This window comes from Aulonocara sp. 'chitande type north' Nkhata Bay, linkage group LG15 (assembly GCF_057382095.1).
Source record: "Aulonocara sp. 'chitande type north' Nkhata Bay isolate Kocher_YH1m ecotype deep benthic linkage group LG15, A_spYH_male_GT1.1, whole genome shotgun sequence".
NCBI lineage: Eukaryota > Metazoa > Chordata > Actinopteri > Cichliformes > Cichlidae > Aulonocara > Aulonocara sp. 'chitande type north' Nkhata Bay.
The window spans coordinates 42,922,458-42,941,240 of NC_141358.1; the positions used below are offsets into that span (position 1 = coordinate 42,922,458).

At 41.1% G+C, this 18,783-nt stretch overlaps 1 protein-coding gene across 4 annotated transcripts; it reads right to left on the reverse strand.

Moving 5' to 3' along the window:
* Nucleotides 1-3,140: 3,140 nt before the first annotated feature.
* mlpha (melanophilin a) lies at nucleotides 3,141-18,333 on the reverse strand. 4 transcript variants are annotated; one of them, XM_086263562.1, is made up of 16 exons: nucleotides 18,226-18,333; nucleotides 16,703-16,828; nucleotides 14,246-14,467; nucleotides 14,010-14,122; nucleotides 13,858-13,902; nucleotides 10,256-10,314; nucleotides 10,079-10,168; nucleotides 9,905-10,007; nucleotides 9,192-9,385; nucleotides 8,856-8,939; nucleotides 8,535-8,771; nucleotides 7,357-7,527; nucleotides 6,638-6,799; nucleotides 6,413-6,469; nucleotides 5,990-6,032; nucleotides 3,141-5,837 (listed from the first exon to the last, which is right to left on the reverse strand). In XM_086263562.1, exons 2-16 carry the CDS (start codon nucleotides 16,810-16,812, stop codon nucleotides 5,800-5,802), a joined length of 1,728 nt encoding a protein of 575 aa, XP_086119688.1. In that variant the 5' UTR covers nucleotides 16,813-16,828; nucleotides 18,226-18,333; the 3' UTR covers nucleotides 3,141-5,799. The 4 variants fall into 4 exon arrangements, with proteins under 4 accessions (XP_086119688.1, XP_086119686.1, XP_086119687.1 ...); XM_086263560.1 differs by having other exon boundaries at nucleotides 3,141-5,840; XM_086263561.1 differs by having other exon boundaries at nucleotides 3,141-5,840; nucleotides 16,703-16,816; nucleotides 18,226-18,253.
* Between the last annotated feature and the right edge of the window lie 450 nt (nucleotides 18,334-18,783).

An 18,783-nucleotide genomic window follows, 5' to 3' on the forward strand; every position in this document is an offset into this window, starting at 1 on the left:
TCGTCCAGGTGAGATCCTCGGAGATGTGGACTCCCAGGAACTTGAAGCTGCTCACACGCTCCACAGCCGTCCCCTTAATGTGGATGGGTGGATGTGGGTCAGCATTCCTCCTGTAGTCCACGATGAGGTTACTTAAGGTTACTTACTGATCCTAATTACTACATTTTCAAACAGTATTGATCAACATGTGTTCATACAGCAAGTGGCACAAACTTCCATTAATATACTTGAAGATAATATTTGACCTATGGTCTTGTGAGGAAGTGTAAGTGTGTTTTTAATGTGATTCATGAAAACAAAGCAGCACACATTCAACCATCTTCAAACTGTCACATCTCTGATATCAGGAGTCATCATCAAAGTGTCAATCAATGAACAGATGATGGATCAAAAACTGCAGCTGGATTGTGTTTGTTCTCTCCATCAGATTCCTGTCAACTCACAATCGACACAAACACAGTGAACACAAACCTCCAACTGTCTGACAACAACAGGAATGTGACAAGTGTGGAGGAGATTCAGTCATATCCTGATCAGATTTGAAGTTTTTCTTCAGCTGCTGTGTAGAAATGGTCTGACTGGTCGCTGTTACTGGGAGGTCGAGTGGAGAGAAGACGTTTATATATCAGTGAATTACAGAAGAAAGGAGACAGTGAAGACTGTTTGTGTGGAGACAATGATCAGTCCTGGAATTTGGACTGTTGTCATGATGGTCCTTGTTCAGTCAGGCACAGCTGCTCTGCATTTCCAACAAGCCTGAGCTCATTAAAATGAATCCAAATGTCTGGTTTCTCTTTCTTAATGGGATTTTTCCATCATGGGTGAATAAGTGGACATCCAGTAGTGCTCAGTGTATCAAATATTAAAGGCATTCAGAATATCTCATGTTTCCGTCATTCTATAAAAACAGCTGCTTTTAAAAACTGATCCAATCAAAGAAACATGAACTTCCATATTGATCAGATCAATATGTACAGCTCTGATGTCACTTACATGTCCTTGAACTTTTCATGGATGGTGATTTGTGGCCCTCTGCTGGTGAGAAGATGAACTGCATGATGTCGGTTGAATGAACACAGATGACATGAAGTGTTTTTAAATCTGGTTTCATCAGCTTCAACAAACTCTGACTTTCAAAATAAAATCAGTTGATGTGACTGTTTTTGAAAGCTCTTATTTTGGAGGGAGCTGATATTTAATAATCAAATGTCAGTGTGGACACAGTATCTGAGCAGCGATAGGAATACATTTACAGAGCTGTAACTCAGACTAAACACATGGTCGGAGACTCGCTGTGCTTCGGGTCTTTATATTTACAGTCGAACCCTCACCACCCGCTCTGCTCATCTCAGTGAGCTAAACCAGTGCTACCATTAAGAAAACAAATATTATTGATCATTTTCAGAATAAGAGTGGAGATTACAGTTGTTTCAGGACAAACTGCCATGGTTTGAGTTGAGTTGAGTTGTCTGAGTTGGACAAATCCTACTTCAGAATTGATTTTAGTTGCAAGAAAATGAGTTATCTTTTCACTAACTCATCTACTGACATGTTCAGATTTTTCAGAAAGAATTCAGGAGAAATATCTTTAATTTAAAAAGATTTAATTTGCTTCAGCAGCTGAAATTACAAGTTACAGCGGTGGACCTCTGTGTTAAATCAAACATCTGTCTTCACACAAAGGATGACCCTCATCGGGCCATAAAGCTTATATAGTGTGACAATAACAAATGATTATTATGTCTGTCAAACTCTGGAACCCATCCTTATGTCTCCATTCAACCTCCTCTTCAAACTGTTCCCGGCAGGTTTTTGCAGTGCACAGTTTAGGGTAAATAGTCTTCCGCACGGCACATTACAATGTCACTAAATTACCATTAAAGTGCTTTATTGCAACGGCTGCAGATCAGTGACAAGTAGCATACAGAAACGGAGCTGGGCAAGTGGCTCCTCCTCCTTTGCGCGCTCTCATAAATGGGGCAACAGTTTTTGGCACGAAACTGGATGTCACGATCCTGGGTCTTTCGACCCAGCGTTTTGAGTTATGCTTTATTTTGTGTCAGCTGTTTCCCCATGTGTTTCCACTTCCCCTAATCACCCCTGTGTGTATTTAGTCTGTGTGTTTCTGCTCATTCATTGTCATGTCGTCTGTTGTTTCTCCTCATGTTTCCGTGTCTACGGGTTTTTTTCTGTGTTCAGGTTTTTACGACATTCTAAGTTTTGTTTTTTCGTTGCGTGTTTAGCATTTAGTTTCTCCCCTGTGTGTATCTGATTTTTGTTTTTCCACCTTTTTTATATTAAACAGCCTGCTTTTTGTTAATATTCAAGTTTTCTTCCATGTTCTTTGTGTCTGCATTTTAGGTCCTTTCATCAATGCATACACTCTGCCTCTGCCAGACTGTGAGACTGGAAATAAAAACACACACAGTTTGTTGTGTGAAGAAATCAAACATGAGCTGAACAAACAGTAAAGTTCGTAAATAAAAAAAGTTCACATGCTGGTTAGTTTTTCACCTGTGTTTACGTCCAAAGCTCTACCAGTCTGTACACATCTGTATGTTTCATGTTTGTAGAAGTCCTTCAGTCACAACATGGTTCATCTTCATCTTTACAAGCTAGCTAGCTAACTTTCTGCTAGCCTCTAACTTAGCTCGTAAATGCTCTTTTTCATGACGTGTGTACATTTAACACTTTTATTGGAGCTGAGTGAATTTGGAGTGTTTCATGGGTTTGCCTGATGTCATTAGCCAGTAACTAGACACTCTAAGTACTTGGACACACTGTGAGCTCGTATAAAAGGAGCTACAAAGTGCCCTCTATGGATTAGATAGTCCACTTCTCCTTTATGTAGAATCCACCCTCCTTTGCAGGAATTATCGCCCCCTGCTGGTCAGAGGATGGACTGCTTCAGTAATCTCAAGGCTGAACACACTGATGGTAAAGAATCCTGTAATTTTCTCATGAATATATGAAATAAGTTAAAAATGCAGAATTGATTTGATGTTTTATGGATCATAAAGGCAAATGCAGATCAATGTTATCAATAATCAAAGAAACTAAATATGTTAAACTCTAAATGTGATCAGTTCTGATGATCAGTACCATTCATCCATAAAATCAATACATGGATCAAATAAGAACAGGGTTTGATTTTAAAATTTATTGATCGTATCAGCAGTGATACAAACACAAGTTTAATAAACAGCTGACCAAAGTCTATAGAAGCTCAGTGGTGCCAGAATTAAACATAAAAGTAAAAAGTGAATTGTCTGTCTGAGCCAATCAAATTGCGTCAGAGGAGATTAAGTTTAGAAATGGTTTTAAAGTTAATAGATTTTATTTTGAAATAAAGTTTTTATATCTGTCTTCTGTCAGTCACCAAAAGTTGATTCTGTTCATCTGGACTTTTTCAGTGGGAGAAATGTTTCATCCAAGTGACTTCTTCAGTCTCAGCTGACTGCAGGTTTCAATCTTATAAACAGGACATTTGCATAATGACTGAAACCAGCCCACTGAAGGAACAATGGGCTGGGAAGTCAGTTCCTTGATCATTAATATGCAAATACTCATGAGCATTGATCAAAGCCCACTGATCAATGGCCATTAGTACCATTCACAGAGAATTGGGGAATGGCTGCAATCACAGCATTGTAAGATGGTGACCCTTAGGCCCCTCCTCAATTCAGAGATGGTCTTTCCCTTTTCACGTAAATGGCCTCCTTGACTCCGCCCTCAAACCAGCGTTCCTCCCTGTCCAGGATCTGTACATCCTCATCATTGAAAGAGTGTCCACTGGCCTGTAGGTGTGACTAGACTGCAGAGTCTTGCCCTGACGAGGTGGCTCTTCAGTGTTGTGCCATCCGCTTCGCCAGAGGGTGTCTGGTTTCCACGATGTATAAGTCCTGGCAATCCTCCTGGCACTTAACAGCGTACACTATGTTACTCTGTTTGAGTTGGGGGACCGATCGTTGGGGTGGACCAATTTTTGGTGCAGCATGTTTTGGGGTTTAAAAGCCACAGAGGCCCGGTGTTTAGAAAAAAAGTGTCTCAGTTGTTCTGATACTCCTGACACGTACGGGATCACTACAGGTTTTTGCTTAGGCACTGATTGCCCTTCTCTCCTGGATTGGCTGGAGCTTTCTTTCGGTGCCGTCCCAGCTTTGACAAATGTCCAGCTAGGATAACCACATCTACTCAGCGCCTTCTTGATGTGATGTTCTTCTGCTTCCCTGACTGCTGTGTCTGTGGGGATGGTGTTCGCTCTGTGTTGTAGCGTCCTGATGACACCCAGTTTGTGCTCCAGTGGATGATGAGAGTCAAACCTTAGATAATGGATTGGATTTATATAGCGCTTTTCAAGGCACCCAAAGCGCTTTACAATGCCACTATTCATTCACTCTCACATTCACACACTGGTGGAGGCAGCTACAGTTGTAGCTACAGCTGCCCTGGGGCAGACTGACAGAAGCGAGGCTGCCATATCGCGCCATACTGATCCCTACGCGTAGGTTTCCGGTACACTTTAGCTTTTAGATGTCCCCCATTACTGATGGAAATGTCACAGTCTAAGAAGGCTAACCTGCCACTTTTCATATCCTCCCTGGTGAATTTGATGTGTCGGTCCACCGAGTTAATGTGATACATGAATTGTGGTACGTCCTGAAATTTGATTTTCACCCAGGTGTCATCCACATGCCTGAACCAATGACTTGGTGGTGTTTCAGGGTAGGATAGCAAAGCCCTCTTTTCCACTTCTTCCATGTACAAATTGGCCACAGCGGGTGAAACTGGGGAACCCATGGCACACTGACCCTTGTATGTGAAATATGTGGAAAATATGATCCCTGATGCTGAGAGTGGTCCTGTTGCTAAGGTTGGTGTCATCCTGTAATCTCTTACTACCGCCAACGCTTCCGTGACTGGGATGCAAGTGAAAAGAGATGTAACATCGTACGAGACCATGGTTTCATCTGCCTCCATAATGACATCTCTCACCTTCTCAACAAACTCCAAGGTGTTCTGGATGTGGTGTTCAGAGCTGCCTACCAGCGGGTTGAGGATCGAAGTCAGAAACTTTGGGTTGTTATAGGTGACCGAGTTGATCATACAGACAATCGGTCTTAAAGGTGCATCCTGTTCATGTATCTTCGGTAAACCATACAGACTTGGTGTTGATTACCCTGGGTACAGCCTGTGGTATGAGATCAAGTCCATAGCATTGTCTTGTTCTAACTGCTTCAGACAGACAGTCCACTTCATGGGCCTCGTTTCAGGGGCTCATAAGTATTTTTGTCACTGAGTAGTAACAAAATTTTCTCATGACAGTCTTTCTGGTTTAGCAATACTGTGCACCTGCCCTTGTCTGCCGGAAGGATGATGATTTTGTTGTCATCACTAAGTGATGTGAGTGCCTTCCTCTCCTCCATGCTGATGTCGGATGCTGGGGGCTTTGCGTTGCTGAGACAAGCCGAAACTTTGTCAGTGTTAAAACGAAATATTTTGGATTTATACATTTTTAAACATTTTCATGTTACTTCATTCCCATGTAATTCTCTCCAGCTGCCTCTGAGCTTCAAAAAATATTGTAATGACTGTACATTTGAATACTCATTTAGTTTGGTACGTACTTTTTCACGTTTTCTCATATTTTGTCTAAATCTACCAGCTGTAATCATGGGTTATGTTTCTAACACATAAGCAGCAGCAGTTACAGATAAAAGTTGCTCTTTGAGTTGCTCTATGATGAAGGCTTCATGACGAAGAGGAGCAAGCAGCAGCTGCTGAAGGTCTGTTTCTGCTTCAGAACATGTTGCTGGATTTCCACTGAGTGCCGTTAGCTTCTGAAACAAGAAATGCTCATTAACACGGTTCTTCGCTGTTAATGAACACGCATCACAACTTTGTAATGTCATGGCCTGGAACGTGACTGTAACATGTTTCAGCTTCTTCACTTTAAACGTGCAGAAAGCAACGTGAGTGTGTTTCTTACTCTGAAAATCCTGAGTCGACTTTTTTCTCTGAGTTCCTGAAACCTGCAAAGAAACATGGAAGTTTTTAACTTAGTCCTGAGTGATGTTAGAAAGAAACTGTTTCCATGCAGCTAACATGGCATCCAGTCAACCGTCTACCTCTGAAAACCAAAACCTGCAGTTCCTCTGGTGTCCACTAGAGGCTCCAGCAGTGACTCAGTCCTCATATACTCCCATGTTAAAATTAGGGATGGGTACCGATATCCAGTGCCATTATTTCTCTTCAGTAACTCAGTCCAGTCTATGCTCTGAGTTTCCCTTCAAAAAGGTTACACTAGAAAAGTGATGACCGTCTAACAGCTGAAGCCCGATAACTTTTTTATTTGTTCCTGTGAGTGAGCACACGTTAATGTAACCTTGACATCATTTCCTCACACACTGACCTTCTTCTTGGATCCGGCGGCGCTCAGAGCAGCGATTTTACTCTCAATATCAGAGACCTGCAGATGGAACAAACATGAAGGGAAACTGTTGAGTTTGCTTATTAAAAACAGGAAGACTTGAAAAGCTTCCTGTAAGTAAGAAATTTGTGTTTATTCCAGCATCAGCCATTTTGTTCCTAGACACCGCGTAAACATGACCATGTCCATCCAGAGCCATTGACCCACCTCGCTCTCAGCACTCTGGACTCTGGCGGCGGTCAGTGCCACCACGTCCTCAAGCTCAGACAGTTCCGAGTCCGTCGCCCCTCCAAACTGATTCTTGGCACTCTGCTCGAGCCGCCGCAGCTTCGACTCCAGCTCGTAGGACTGACCGGCCGTGATGTACACCTAAACAGGTAACAGGACAGACCCCTGGGTCAGCTGACACGCCTCCAGACCACTGAGAATGATGGTGATGATGATGAAGACAGGCCTGAGCATCAGTGAAACACACTGGTTCTCTGACTGACTCAATCACTGAACAGGTAACAGGAGAAGACCTGGTCTCATCAGAGGATGTAGAGTTCAGTCATGACATTATGACCTGATGATGAAACTAGAACAAATCCCTTATATTGTACACATTCTCCTAACGGGTCATTTTTACTGATAGCTTTAAGGCTATTGAACAATAATGAGCATCGACCTGGTTTTACCAACTGTTCTGGGGCATGTTTCAAATGATCACGTAACCTTTTCCTAAATCTAGAACTGCTGTAACTGGACTCAAACTGGACTGAGACTGGACCCAGTGTGTTTGACCGACACCAGCCCTGTCGCTGATGGACGGACACACAACAGCCGGGAAGGTTAAAGCCAGTCCAGACATTTCCGTCATGCTTCGGACGAGGTAGAGGGTTGGGTTTCAGGGACAATGAGGTGTGCAGTTCATGTTGGAGGCTTACATTTTCCTCAAGTTCCCTGAACGCATCATCGGCCTGCTTTACGTCAGTGCCTACTAAGTGGGACCTGTCGATCGGCTCTGAGAGGCCGTACTCGACCATAGCGTTTTCTGTGGCATTAATGGTTCTCAGGACCTCAGTGGTGAGGTCACAGAGGGCGGCGGCAGTCGATCTCTGAAAGCCATGTAGAGGGACAGATGTTAGCAGCTGGAAAACAACATCCCATCCTGCAGCAGCTACCGGGCTGGATGCCCCACAGCACCACAGCATTTCTTGTGTCTGACTTCACATAAAAAAAACTTTCTACTTTTAAATGTGGTGCACACCTTTTGTTCCTAAAATGGTGGCATGTGTTTCAGACAGACCTGACTACAGTGTTAAAAACCATGCTGCTGATTCCCCAGCTATGATTCAGAGGCAGACGAAGAGGTTTCCCAACACTCAGTGCTTTTACAGATTTCTCCTTCTGTTTGGTGTCACATGACTGAGCAGAGGTTTAGTTTTTAGGTGAACACCTGTACAGGTGAGGGGTCATGTGGTCCAGGCAGGTAGCTGCTGAGCTTCACAGTAACAGTAACCTAACAGACGGCTGTTAGTCAATGCAGGAGGCAGCAGGTTAGTGAGGACTAGTCCGTGATGCATCAGAAAGAGTTCTCCTCCATCAGGAGGTCACTGGACATCTAGTCTGTAGATGTGGATTTACTAGGACAGGAACCACACCTCATTTCTCATTATTATTTTTTTGTCACAGATGGAATAAGAAAACCAATGAGAAGTTTAGAGAAACGTTCAGTATTTTCAGGAGTGGATGAGGACAAAAACATGAGAATGAACAAGAAACATGGTGTTCAGACCCGTTATAGATGGAGTAAAACAGCGTTTTTGGGGAGAAGCCAAGCCATGCTGTAGAAGCACTGAATGTATCACACGTGGGAACCTGGATGTTTATGAGACATCGGACAAAATAAAGAGTTAAAAAACCTTTTAGACTTTATTTTGTTCTTTGAAAACAATGTTAAAAACGAATTCGCCATTAAATGATTGTGCACTGATCCAAAAGTAAGCTTTTTATAACATCGGATCCACTGGTGGTCTGAGAAACCTCCAGGTTCCCATTCTCTGGATTTATGGGTTGGAATTCAATTAATTCTGTAAACAGTGGACTGAATCAGTCTTCCTACCTTTTGAGCCTCAGTGGGCATCTCATCACTGGATGAGCTCAGTTCTTTGTTCTTCCGGGAGTTCAGAGCGATTGCTGGGCCACCCTTCAGTCCGGCCAAACCTTTACCCACGGAAAAGGACTTCTTCCCAGCTTCGTCGTCCGATGACGGGCCCTTATCGCTCAGGTTCCCCGCCAGCTCACTAAGCTTCCTTCTCAGTTTCTCCTCCTCATTCTGAGCTGATGGATTTGATGCCTGCTGTAAAACAAAGTTACAGAATGTTTGTACCGACTGGTTTCAGGAAATGATCTCACATTATCCCACATCATCATCGCATCTCACCTCGTTTACACCAGGTGTAATCTTTTCCTCCAGGCGGCTCAGCAGACTCTCGATGGCCAACATTCGTTTGCTCAGTTCATTTATCTGCAATGTAAAATCAACATGAACACCAAGGAGATGATTTTGTATGACAAAAAGACTCCGTGTCAGTTAACAATATCTCCTGGTTCTTTATGGCTGAGATTATACGGACTGAAACTTTTTGTACAAAATACCATGAAGAAGAAAAAAAGGCAAAACATAGAATTAAAACAGGTTTTCCAAGAATCAAGAGAAGAAAATCCAATGTTTATGCCACCAAAATTTAACTTAAAGTGACTGGTTGATTGTCCTTACCGGCGGGGCTTGTCCCAGGTTCTCCTGGGAGGAGGTTCTACTGCCCCTTCGGCGGTGGGGTGGTTGTTGGTACATCTGCGGGTACCTCTGGTACTCCTCCTCGTCTGATGTGTCAATGTACTGCTGCCGAGCCACCGACGAGGTAATCTTGGACAGAGAGCGAGTCCGGACCATCCGATTCTCTCCGTTGTCATCTGATAACAAACACAGGTAAACATGGACACACAAAAACACCCAGGTGGATGCAGATCTACAAAGATGGACAGGTAGGTAAAAACATTCAGGTAAATGTACATGTTGGAAATAAAAAGCAGCATGTCGGACATCCAAAGTAGAAATTTTTTCTAAACCTGATAATAAGTAAAATTTGCAATTAGTTATCCAGTCTCACAGGCTTGTTTTGAAGGCATCTGTTTGATGTGATAAATCTGTGAAACAAAAGCTGTGATTCCTCCAATAGACAGCAGGTGGAGCCCCAGTGAAAACAGCTACAGGACAAACAGCATTTCCATTAATTCCCGCATTTCCATAGGGTTACTCCCAGAAGTTTTCTGTGGGAAGGTAAATCATGGTGGACAGATTCTGTGGGCCCCAGTAACCCCCATATAGACCACAGTGGTTTAAACAGTTTATTTTGTTGGACATGTGAAATTGGTTGTGTATTTTGGGACCTGCATCATGTTGCTGGAAGACTGGTATGCTGGTATACTGACCAGGTCTCATGGCATATCGGTCCAGGCTCTTCCTGCGGTTTCCTCTGTGGCTGTAATGGTCGTAGTCCACGTCATTCCTATAGTACCGATCATCCTGCTGCTGCTGTGAATCCAAAGTTACACACATGGTTTTAGATCTCTTTTGTATGTTTGCTTTTCATAACTTTGACTTACCTGTACAGACGGACGCCGTGAGTGAGGCAGATAATCCTCATTGTCAAAGTCCATAGGATGAACAGACAGCAGACGTTTGTTCTTCCTCATCTGAAAACACATCACGTTACGCCTGAATGTGGATTATTTCATAAAACAGATGTAGAATCACATCTTTATCACTTTTATGTTTATTACCACTTTGTAGCGCTGACCCTCGAATTCTCCTTGATCATCCTCATTGCCATTATACGCGTCTGAAAATGCAACATGTTTTGTCATTATTCTGTCCAGTTTTAGTTTTAGATGATGCTCCTTTTGAACCATTTGATTCCACAGCTAATTTTGAACAGTGCTTTATAAAAAAGCAAATCATTATTAATGTGTACACATTTGTATGCATACCACATGGTTAACTATGGAGTTCCACAAGGTTCTTTACTAGGACCAAATCTATTCACAGTATACAGTGGGATGCAAAAGTTTGGGCAAACTTGTTAATAGTCATTATTTTCCTGTATAAATCGTTGGTTGTTACAATAAAAATGTCAGTTAAACATATCATATAGGAGACACACACAGTGATATTTGAGAAGTGAAATGAAGTTTATTGGATTTACAGAAAGTGTGCAATAATTGTTTAAACAAAACCAGGCAGGTGCATAAGTTTGGGCACCACAAAAAAAGAAATGAAATCAATATTTAGTAGATCCACCTTTTGCAGAAATTACAGCCTCTAAACGCTTCCTGCAGGTTCCAATAACATAAGATAAGATAACCTTTATTAGTCCCACGCGTGGGAAATTTGTTTTGTTACAGCAGTGGACAGTGCAAAGTTGCATAGAAAAATTAGAAGAAAAAAACAGTGGAATAATATATTCATAAGATACTGTACACAATAGAATAGAAGAAAATAAATTAAAATAAAATACTATATACAATCGAATAAAATAGAATACAAATGCTATATACAATATGAGTATAATACAACGATGCCAGAAAGAGTATTGTACTTAGTGTTATTGCTATTGCACATGTGTGGATGTGTTTAATCAGTTGAAGTCTTTGTTGTGGAGTCTGACAGCAGTGGGGAGGAAAGACCTGTGAAATCTCTCCGTTCCACATCGTGGGTGCTGCAGCCAGTGAAGGAGCTGCTCAGTGCTGTCAGAGTCTCATGCATGGGGTGGAAGATGTTGTCCAACAATCAGAGTCTGGATTGTGGTTGAAGGTATTTTGGACCATTCCTCTTTTCTCTAGTTCATTCAGGTTTGATGGCTTCCGAGCATGGACAGCTCTCTATAACTCACACCACAGATTTTCAATAATATTCAGGTCTGGACTGAGATGGCCGTTCCAGAACGTTGTACTTGTTCCTCTGCATGAATGCCTTAGTGGATTTTGAGCAGTATTTCGTTGTCTCGTTGAAAGATCCAGCCCCGGCGCAGCTTCAGCTTTGTCACTGATTCCTGGACATTGGTCTTCAGAATCTGCTGATAGTGAGTGGAATCCATGTGTCCCTCAACTTTGACAAGATTCCCAGTCCCTGCACTGGCCACACAGCCCCACAGCATGATGGAACCACCACCATATGTTACTGTAGGCAGCAGGTGTTTTTCTGGGAATGCTGTGCTCTTTTTCCTCCATGCATAACGGCCTTTGTTATGCCCAAATAACTCTGTTTTAGTTTCATCAGTCCACAGCACCTTATTCCAGAATGAAGCTGGCTTGTCCAAATGTGCTTTAGCAAACTTCAAGCGGCTCTGTTTGTGCTTTGGGCGGAGAAAAGGCTTCCTCTGCATCACTCTCACATACAGCATCTCCTTGTGTAAAGTGTGCCGAATGGTTGAACGATGCACAGTGACTCCATCTGCTGCAAGATGATGTTGCAGGTCTTTGGTGCAGGTCTGTGGGTCGACTCTGACTGTTCTCACCGTTGCTTCTGTCTATCCGAGATTTTTTTTGGTCTGCCACTTTGAGCCTTAATTTGAACTGAGCCTGTGGTCTTCCATTGTCTCAATATGTTCCTAACTGTGGAGACAGACAGCTTAAATCTCTGAGGCAGCTTTCTGTATCCTTCCCCTAAACCATGATGGTGAACAATCTTTGTCTTCCGGTCATTTGTGAGTTGTTTTGAGACCCCCATGTTGCTACTCTTCAGAGAAAATTGAAAGATGAGGGAAACTTATAATTGACCCCCTTAAATACTCTTTCTCATTATTGGATTCACCTGTGTATGTAGGTCAGGGGTCACTGAGCTTACCGAGCCAATTTCAGTTACAATAATTAGTTCTACAGGTTTTGGAATCAATAAAATGACAACAGTGCCCAAATTTATGCACCTGCCTGATTTTGTTTAAATGATTATTGCACACTTTCTGTAAATCCAATAAACTTAATCTCACTTCTCAAATATCACTGTGTGTGTCTCCTATATGATATGTTTAACAGACATTTTTTTTATTGTAACAACCAACGATTTATACAGGAAAATAATGACTATTAACAAGTTTGCCTAAACTTTTGCATCCCACTGTACGTGTGAATAGACATGTATTTTCACTGCTATGCAGATCACACACAACATTATCTATAAGCCAGATAACACACACCAATTACTGTAGTTTTGGACCCAGATTACCCCGTGAGGCTCCTGACTACTGTAGCTGTAATACATCAAGCGGTGTGGCTTCGTAGCTTACCAAAGTCATACTAAAATGGCCTGTATTTGTATAGCGCTTTACTAGTCCCTAAGGACCCCAAAGCGCTTTACACAAGCAGTCATCCACCCGGCGAGGCTGCCGGACACTGGCGCCACCGGGCCCTCTGACTACCACCAGTAGGCAACAGGTGTAGTGTCCCCAAGGACACAACGACCGAGACTGTCCGAGCCGGGGCTCCAACTGGCAACCTTCCGATTACAAGGCGAACTCCCAACTCTTGAGCCATGATCGCCACTAAAACACTTTTGACAGATTTTTGAGTGCTGTGTACAACATAAAATGGGTTTGAGGTCAGTAAGCACAACCAGAATTCATATATAAGGTGCACCGGATTATAAGGCACACTGTTGATTGTTGAGAAAATAAACGATTTTAAGTGCCCCTTATAGTGCGGAAAATACGGTTGTTAAACTGCAGGAATGTCTTAAAGACCTGGATGACCTCTAATTTTCTGGTAGTCGTTGTACTTTCTGGTACTCTACTCTCTACTCTAAGCCTTTGAGCGTATGTTCTTTTGATTGGCTAAGTCCCGGTGACGTTTGGTGAGTCTTAGCTTTGGACCAGCAGCTGTTACCTTTACATGATTAATTTGAACCTTTGCCCATAATTAGAATAGAATAGAATAGAATAATCCTTTAATTGTCCCACAAGGGGAAATTTGGTTGTAACAGCAGCCAAAAAGACAAATATACAAACAAACAGTACACAGGACACGGAAAAGAAACATACACAATTTTTCTTACATATTTACATTACATACTAACCCCTAACCCTAATTACCAGGAACATTTAATAATAATAATAATAATAATACATTTTATTTAAATAGCGCCTTTCAAAGCACCCAAGGACACTGTACAACAGATAAAAACTGGAAATATACACAATGGTAAAAATAGAAGATAAAAGTTAAAACATACAGAAATTTAAGAATAGGCAATTTTAAACAGATGAGTTTTGAGGGTGGACTTAAAAAGAGAGAATGAACTAATATTTGACAGTAACATATAAATAGCATGGTAAATGGGAAGAAAATTTCCAATTAAAATCTATTAATAGTAAAACATTTAAGAAACTCACGACTGTGGACATCCGGCATACTCTGCGTGTCATCATCACGCCCACCTGAAGCACCAACACAAGTTGTCTGTTAGCGTGTAACTTCAATAAAACCCTAAAAAGCTCACAGTTGACTCATTATCTCTGAATTCTTTAACATAAGGCAAACTCACCTTCTCCGTTCAGCCTCTTGTACAATGACCTCATCACTTTGGCACTACCAAAGCGTTTGAAACGGTTTCTCACGTTGTCATGGTACCAGCCCAGAGTCCCGATCTTGAGCACCCTGAACAACACAAGTGCAGAATATAGAGAATATAATAAACATCTACCATAAAAGAAACTACCATGACCACCAAATAACTCTGAGCTTACGCTGACGCAGTGCTCTCCGCTGCCGGAGGCTCACCTGTTCATGCGGCAGTTGTCGCACACCCAGCCGTGCTCCTTCTTGTTGTAGCGGCTGCAGGACTTGCAGGTGTACATGCGACAGTCCAGACACTGGCGTTTGCTGTTCACCAGGAACTTGAAGGGCTGCAGGCAGCGGATACAAAGCGAGTCGGACAAGTTGCTCTGAGAGCCCAGCAGTTCTCGTTTTGAGTCCTCCTTCTCAATCTTATTCTTCAGCTCACTGCAAAAGACATGAAAAGATAGTCCCCGAGTTTATCATGGAGTAGAGACCTTGAGGTTTGGAAACTTAACAAATATAACAAATGAACATAGATTTCATAAAATTAGAACACTCTGACCAATCCAAGGAATGCACAAACAACTAAAACCATAACAGAGAACTTCTTGAGGAATTTTGAGGATCTGAAGGAAGACCTGATGATGAAGATCTGGAAGATCAAACACTAGAAACAAAGGCATTGACATTTCGTTTCTCAAGAACAGTGTGGTGATGGATTTGCTTTCCAGGACAAAGAGTAGGTAAATCTCTGTTTGAGATGTTTGGCTATGTTTGGTTTGTGCCTATCTTTATTCAATCAGGCTCGTGATCAGAGTAAAGCACCAAAGGATCAAACCTCAGCAGCATGCTCCACAAAAACGGGAAAGGTCGGCTGATGCCAAATATCCAAAGGTCCAGATCACAAGGTGCAAACAACAACTCAAATTCCACTCCAGGTGATCTTATAGAAACCTTGAACCTCGCTGACAGGTAGAATAAAAAACAAAGGAAGACGAACCAGAACCAAGGAGCTGATTCCCTCTGGAGATGGAGCTACCATGGACTGTTGGATGAAGGTATTAATTATTAAACTGATAAAAAAAACAACGTGAGACTTCGGTTCTTTACATTTTCACAGAGAAGAGAGGGAACAGCAGTCATAAAGAAGATAAATGACCAATCTGTGACTCACCCACAGCCCCTCAATAATTGGCTCTGAATGAATCGTGTGTTCTCCCTGCTTCTTGTGATCCATCCCTTTAGTAATGTCCACATGGAGGCCCACCAGCCTCAGACTGAGAACCATGGAGGGGCTGAGCCACAAAAACCTTCAGAGTATGTGACGACCACAACTGCAAGTCAGATCTGTTTATCTGGCAATGGGTCACAGGGACAGGAATGGAGAGAGACCTCCCTCTCTGCAACCACCAACCACTAGCTTATCTGGAGTAACACAGAGGCCTTCCCAGGCCAGCCCAAGGATCTAATCTCTCCTGCTGTCCCGGATCTACATCAGGCCTGCTCCTCCTGGTAGGAGCTGGCAGTGTGCTCCTTTTGAACTCTAGTCCAAATCCCTCCCAAGAGTCTGAACTCCTCACCTGTCCAGTTTATCAGTCCACAGTATAAAAAAAGTCTTCTTACAGATTTCATTTTGGCTTCTTTCATAGTTTTAAATGTTGAATTCTGATCAGTTTTTATTGATTTCTCGGTTTGTTTTGTATGCTTGTTAAAGGATGAAGATGACAACATGTTCCTGATGATTTCTCTCCAGTCATGAGTCCCTGTGAGGCTGCTCCCTCCCCCCGGGGGCTGATGGGAGTTGGAGTGTTTGGAGGAGACACAGAGCGTCTTTGTGAGGCAACTCCGTGTGACCGGGGCGTGATCGAGTGCAACAACAACAACGTCTTTCACGCTGGAATTCCTGCAAACTTCACATGAACGAAAACAGTTCAAACTCCAGGACTCACACAAAGTTTAGCTTCAGAGTCACAGAGAGAAAGTCTGGGAAAGTCTGGGGTTTATCTAAGATACAGGTAGTGGACTCCAGGCCTCGAGGGCCGGTGTCCTGCAGGTTTTAGATGTGTCCTTGATCCAACACAGCTGATTTAAATAGCTAAATGACCTCCTCAACATGTCTTGGGGTTCTCCAGAAGCCTGTTAATGAACTAATCATTTGATTTAGGTGTGTTGACCCAGGGTGAGATCTAAAACCTGCAGGACACTGGCCCTCGAGGCCTGGAGTCCCCTGATCCAAGACTTAAAAATAGCAACTCTGAGAGGAAAGCATGCCAAAAACAGCTCAAAATTCACTGAGGGAATGTCTGAAGATCATTTCAGTTTGTTTGTTTTTACTGTGTTTACTTTTGTTTCACTAACCTGACAACATATCTGATGCTTAATCAGTTTTTAAAAGGACTTAATTCACTCTCTGATTCTTTGTACATTGATTGATTTTTGATTTGCCCGTTTTTTGCCCAATTTTTAATAACACTGAATACAAACAATATTCAAACTTCCATTAAAATGTGTAGAAGCTTCAAAGCATTTTTTTATTTATTTTGTTGTATTTCTGCAGCAAGAATTTTCTGTGTGCTATTATTAATGCTGATATTTCAGCTTCAGTTTGAAAAACACCCTGAAACTTTAGTAATGTTTCTGATATTTGTACATGAAAACTCTGAGTGTGGGAACGAGTACCTGAGTCTCTCTTCTTCTTTCTTGCGGAGGTTGAAATCTCGTTGAATCACTTCCCAAACATGTTTGGCCTCTTCATCCGTTAGACGGGAAAGATCCAGCTTATGCTCCATGACACTAAAGGAATCACTCAATCAATCAAAAAAACAATCAATCAAACAGTCATATGAGGTGGCAGTGGTTCTTCAGGGTTTCGTTGTTGGTTCTCTGCTTTTAGTAACAAGGTTTTCTTTTTTTTAAGTTGTATAACTTGTTAAAATGTAAGGATATTCTAGAAATACTTGAAGTAATGAATAAAATATTTTAGAAAAATATAGTGCATATATAATACTTTGATAATAAAAGCATGAAAAAGACAAAAGTTTTCAGATTAAAAAAACTTTTCACTTAACAAATCTTTAGAACCAGATTTTGTGATAACACATTTTAGACAAACAAAATGAAGGTTTTATAATTCAATATAATGAGAAATTTGAAAAAGATATCTTAATAAATAAATAGTAAATTCCTATTAAAGCAAGAAGCTGGAAATATTTTAAAGCAACATATTTTTTCAGGAAAACCCCCAATATATTTATGAAAAAGCTATAATATATCAGAAGTAAAATATTTTGCCTGGCCAGCCACAGTAAGTCTTTAATATTTAAACATAAATTTAGAAATACTTTGAGGCAAAAGAACATCAACATCATCAAACTGATATGAAAAAATATAATTATTAGAAAAACAATGATAATAAATCCACAAACACCTCCGAGTCTGTCGATCCACCCGCAGCTCACAAAGGTATCATGGGCAGATCACATGACATATATTGTTTAATTAAATATATGTATAACTATGTATTGAGCATTTTTTAAAGTAGGCAGATCATTTGGACCTGATCATTTTAGAAGCTATAAAGCTTCTGGCACCCCTGCTGTAAAATAATAAACAAAATAAAGTAAAAATCAAAAATTAGAATAACTACTTTAAAGTTTTCTCTTGAATGTGTATTGTTATTTTTTCCATAAGTATTTGGTTTGTTTTTTAATTAAAAATTTTTTTAAAAACCCATAAAAGAAAATGTATTTTTTGTTGACACAACTCACAATTTCAAAGAGATTAAGCTTGATTTTTGCTCCAATTATAAATGATCAGATTTGAGGATGTCCAGCTGCTGAAGTGTCTTTTACTTTGAAACATATGAGATGAACATGGTTCAGTGTCAGCTGCTGGTCTGTCACCACACCCACAGACTAAACTCTCACTAAATTTAAACCTCAATCTGCAAAAATATTTACAATAAAAGACTTTCCAAATAAAAGTCAGCCAGGCTAAAAAAATAATTTACTGTTTATGTGCCTTCAGAATAAAAGCCTGTCCGCAGTATGAAGTTAAATAAAGACAACTCAGTGAGCGCTGTGTGATATGTTGTGTGCGACAGAGGCTTCATTCAAAGCTCAGATTAGATTTAAAAACTAATTTGTTTAAATTTAAAGTTTATAAATGAGATTAAAATTCAGTGAAAAACAGTAAAAACTCACCCGATGTGTGTCTGCAGCTCAATGATGAGATGAGCGAAACTGAACTGAGAACCTCAGCTGATCATATGACGACACCTCTTGACACAGACACACACACACACACACGCACACACACACACACACACACACGCACACACACACACTGTAACACATCTGCAGGCTAAACTTTGAAAAACGAAATCAGACATCCACAGTGCAGACGACAAACATCAGGGACACAAACTGAAATTAAAAGTGTGACAAGTGTGAAGCATTCAGAGTCAAAGCTCAGTTTGTCCAACAGCAGGTCATGAGACCTGAGATCATTTGACATCATCAAACGCTCAGTGAAGACTTTTATATCGAAGATATGACTGAACACACATTAGATATTAAGACTTAATACTAGATATAATAAATACAAAAACAACTTATTCTGAATGAACTTGAGCGTATTTATCTTTAATAATAATAAATGTGACTGTAAGCCACTTACAACCATAAATACACATGATATGGAGAGAATCTGATAATGTTGTTGATAATAATTTAATGTCTTATAACATGATGTCATAAAAT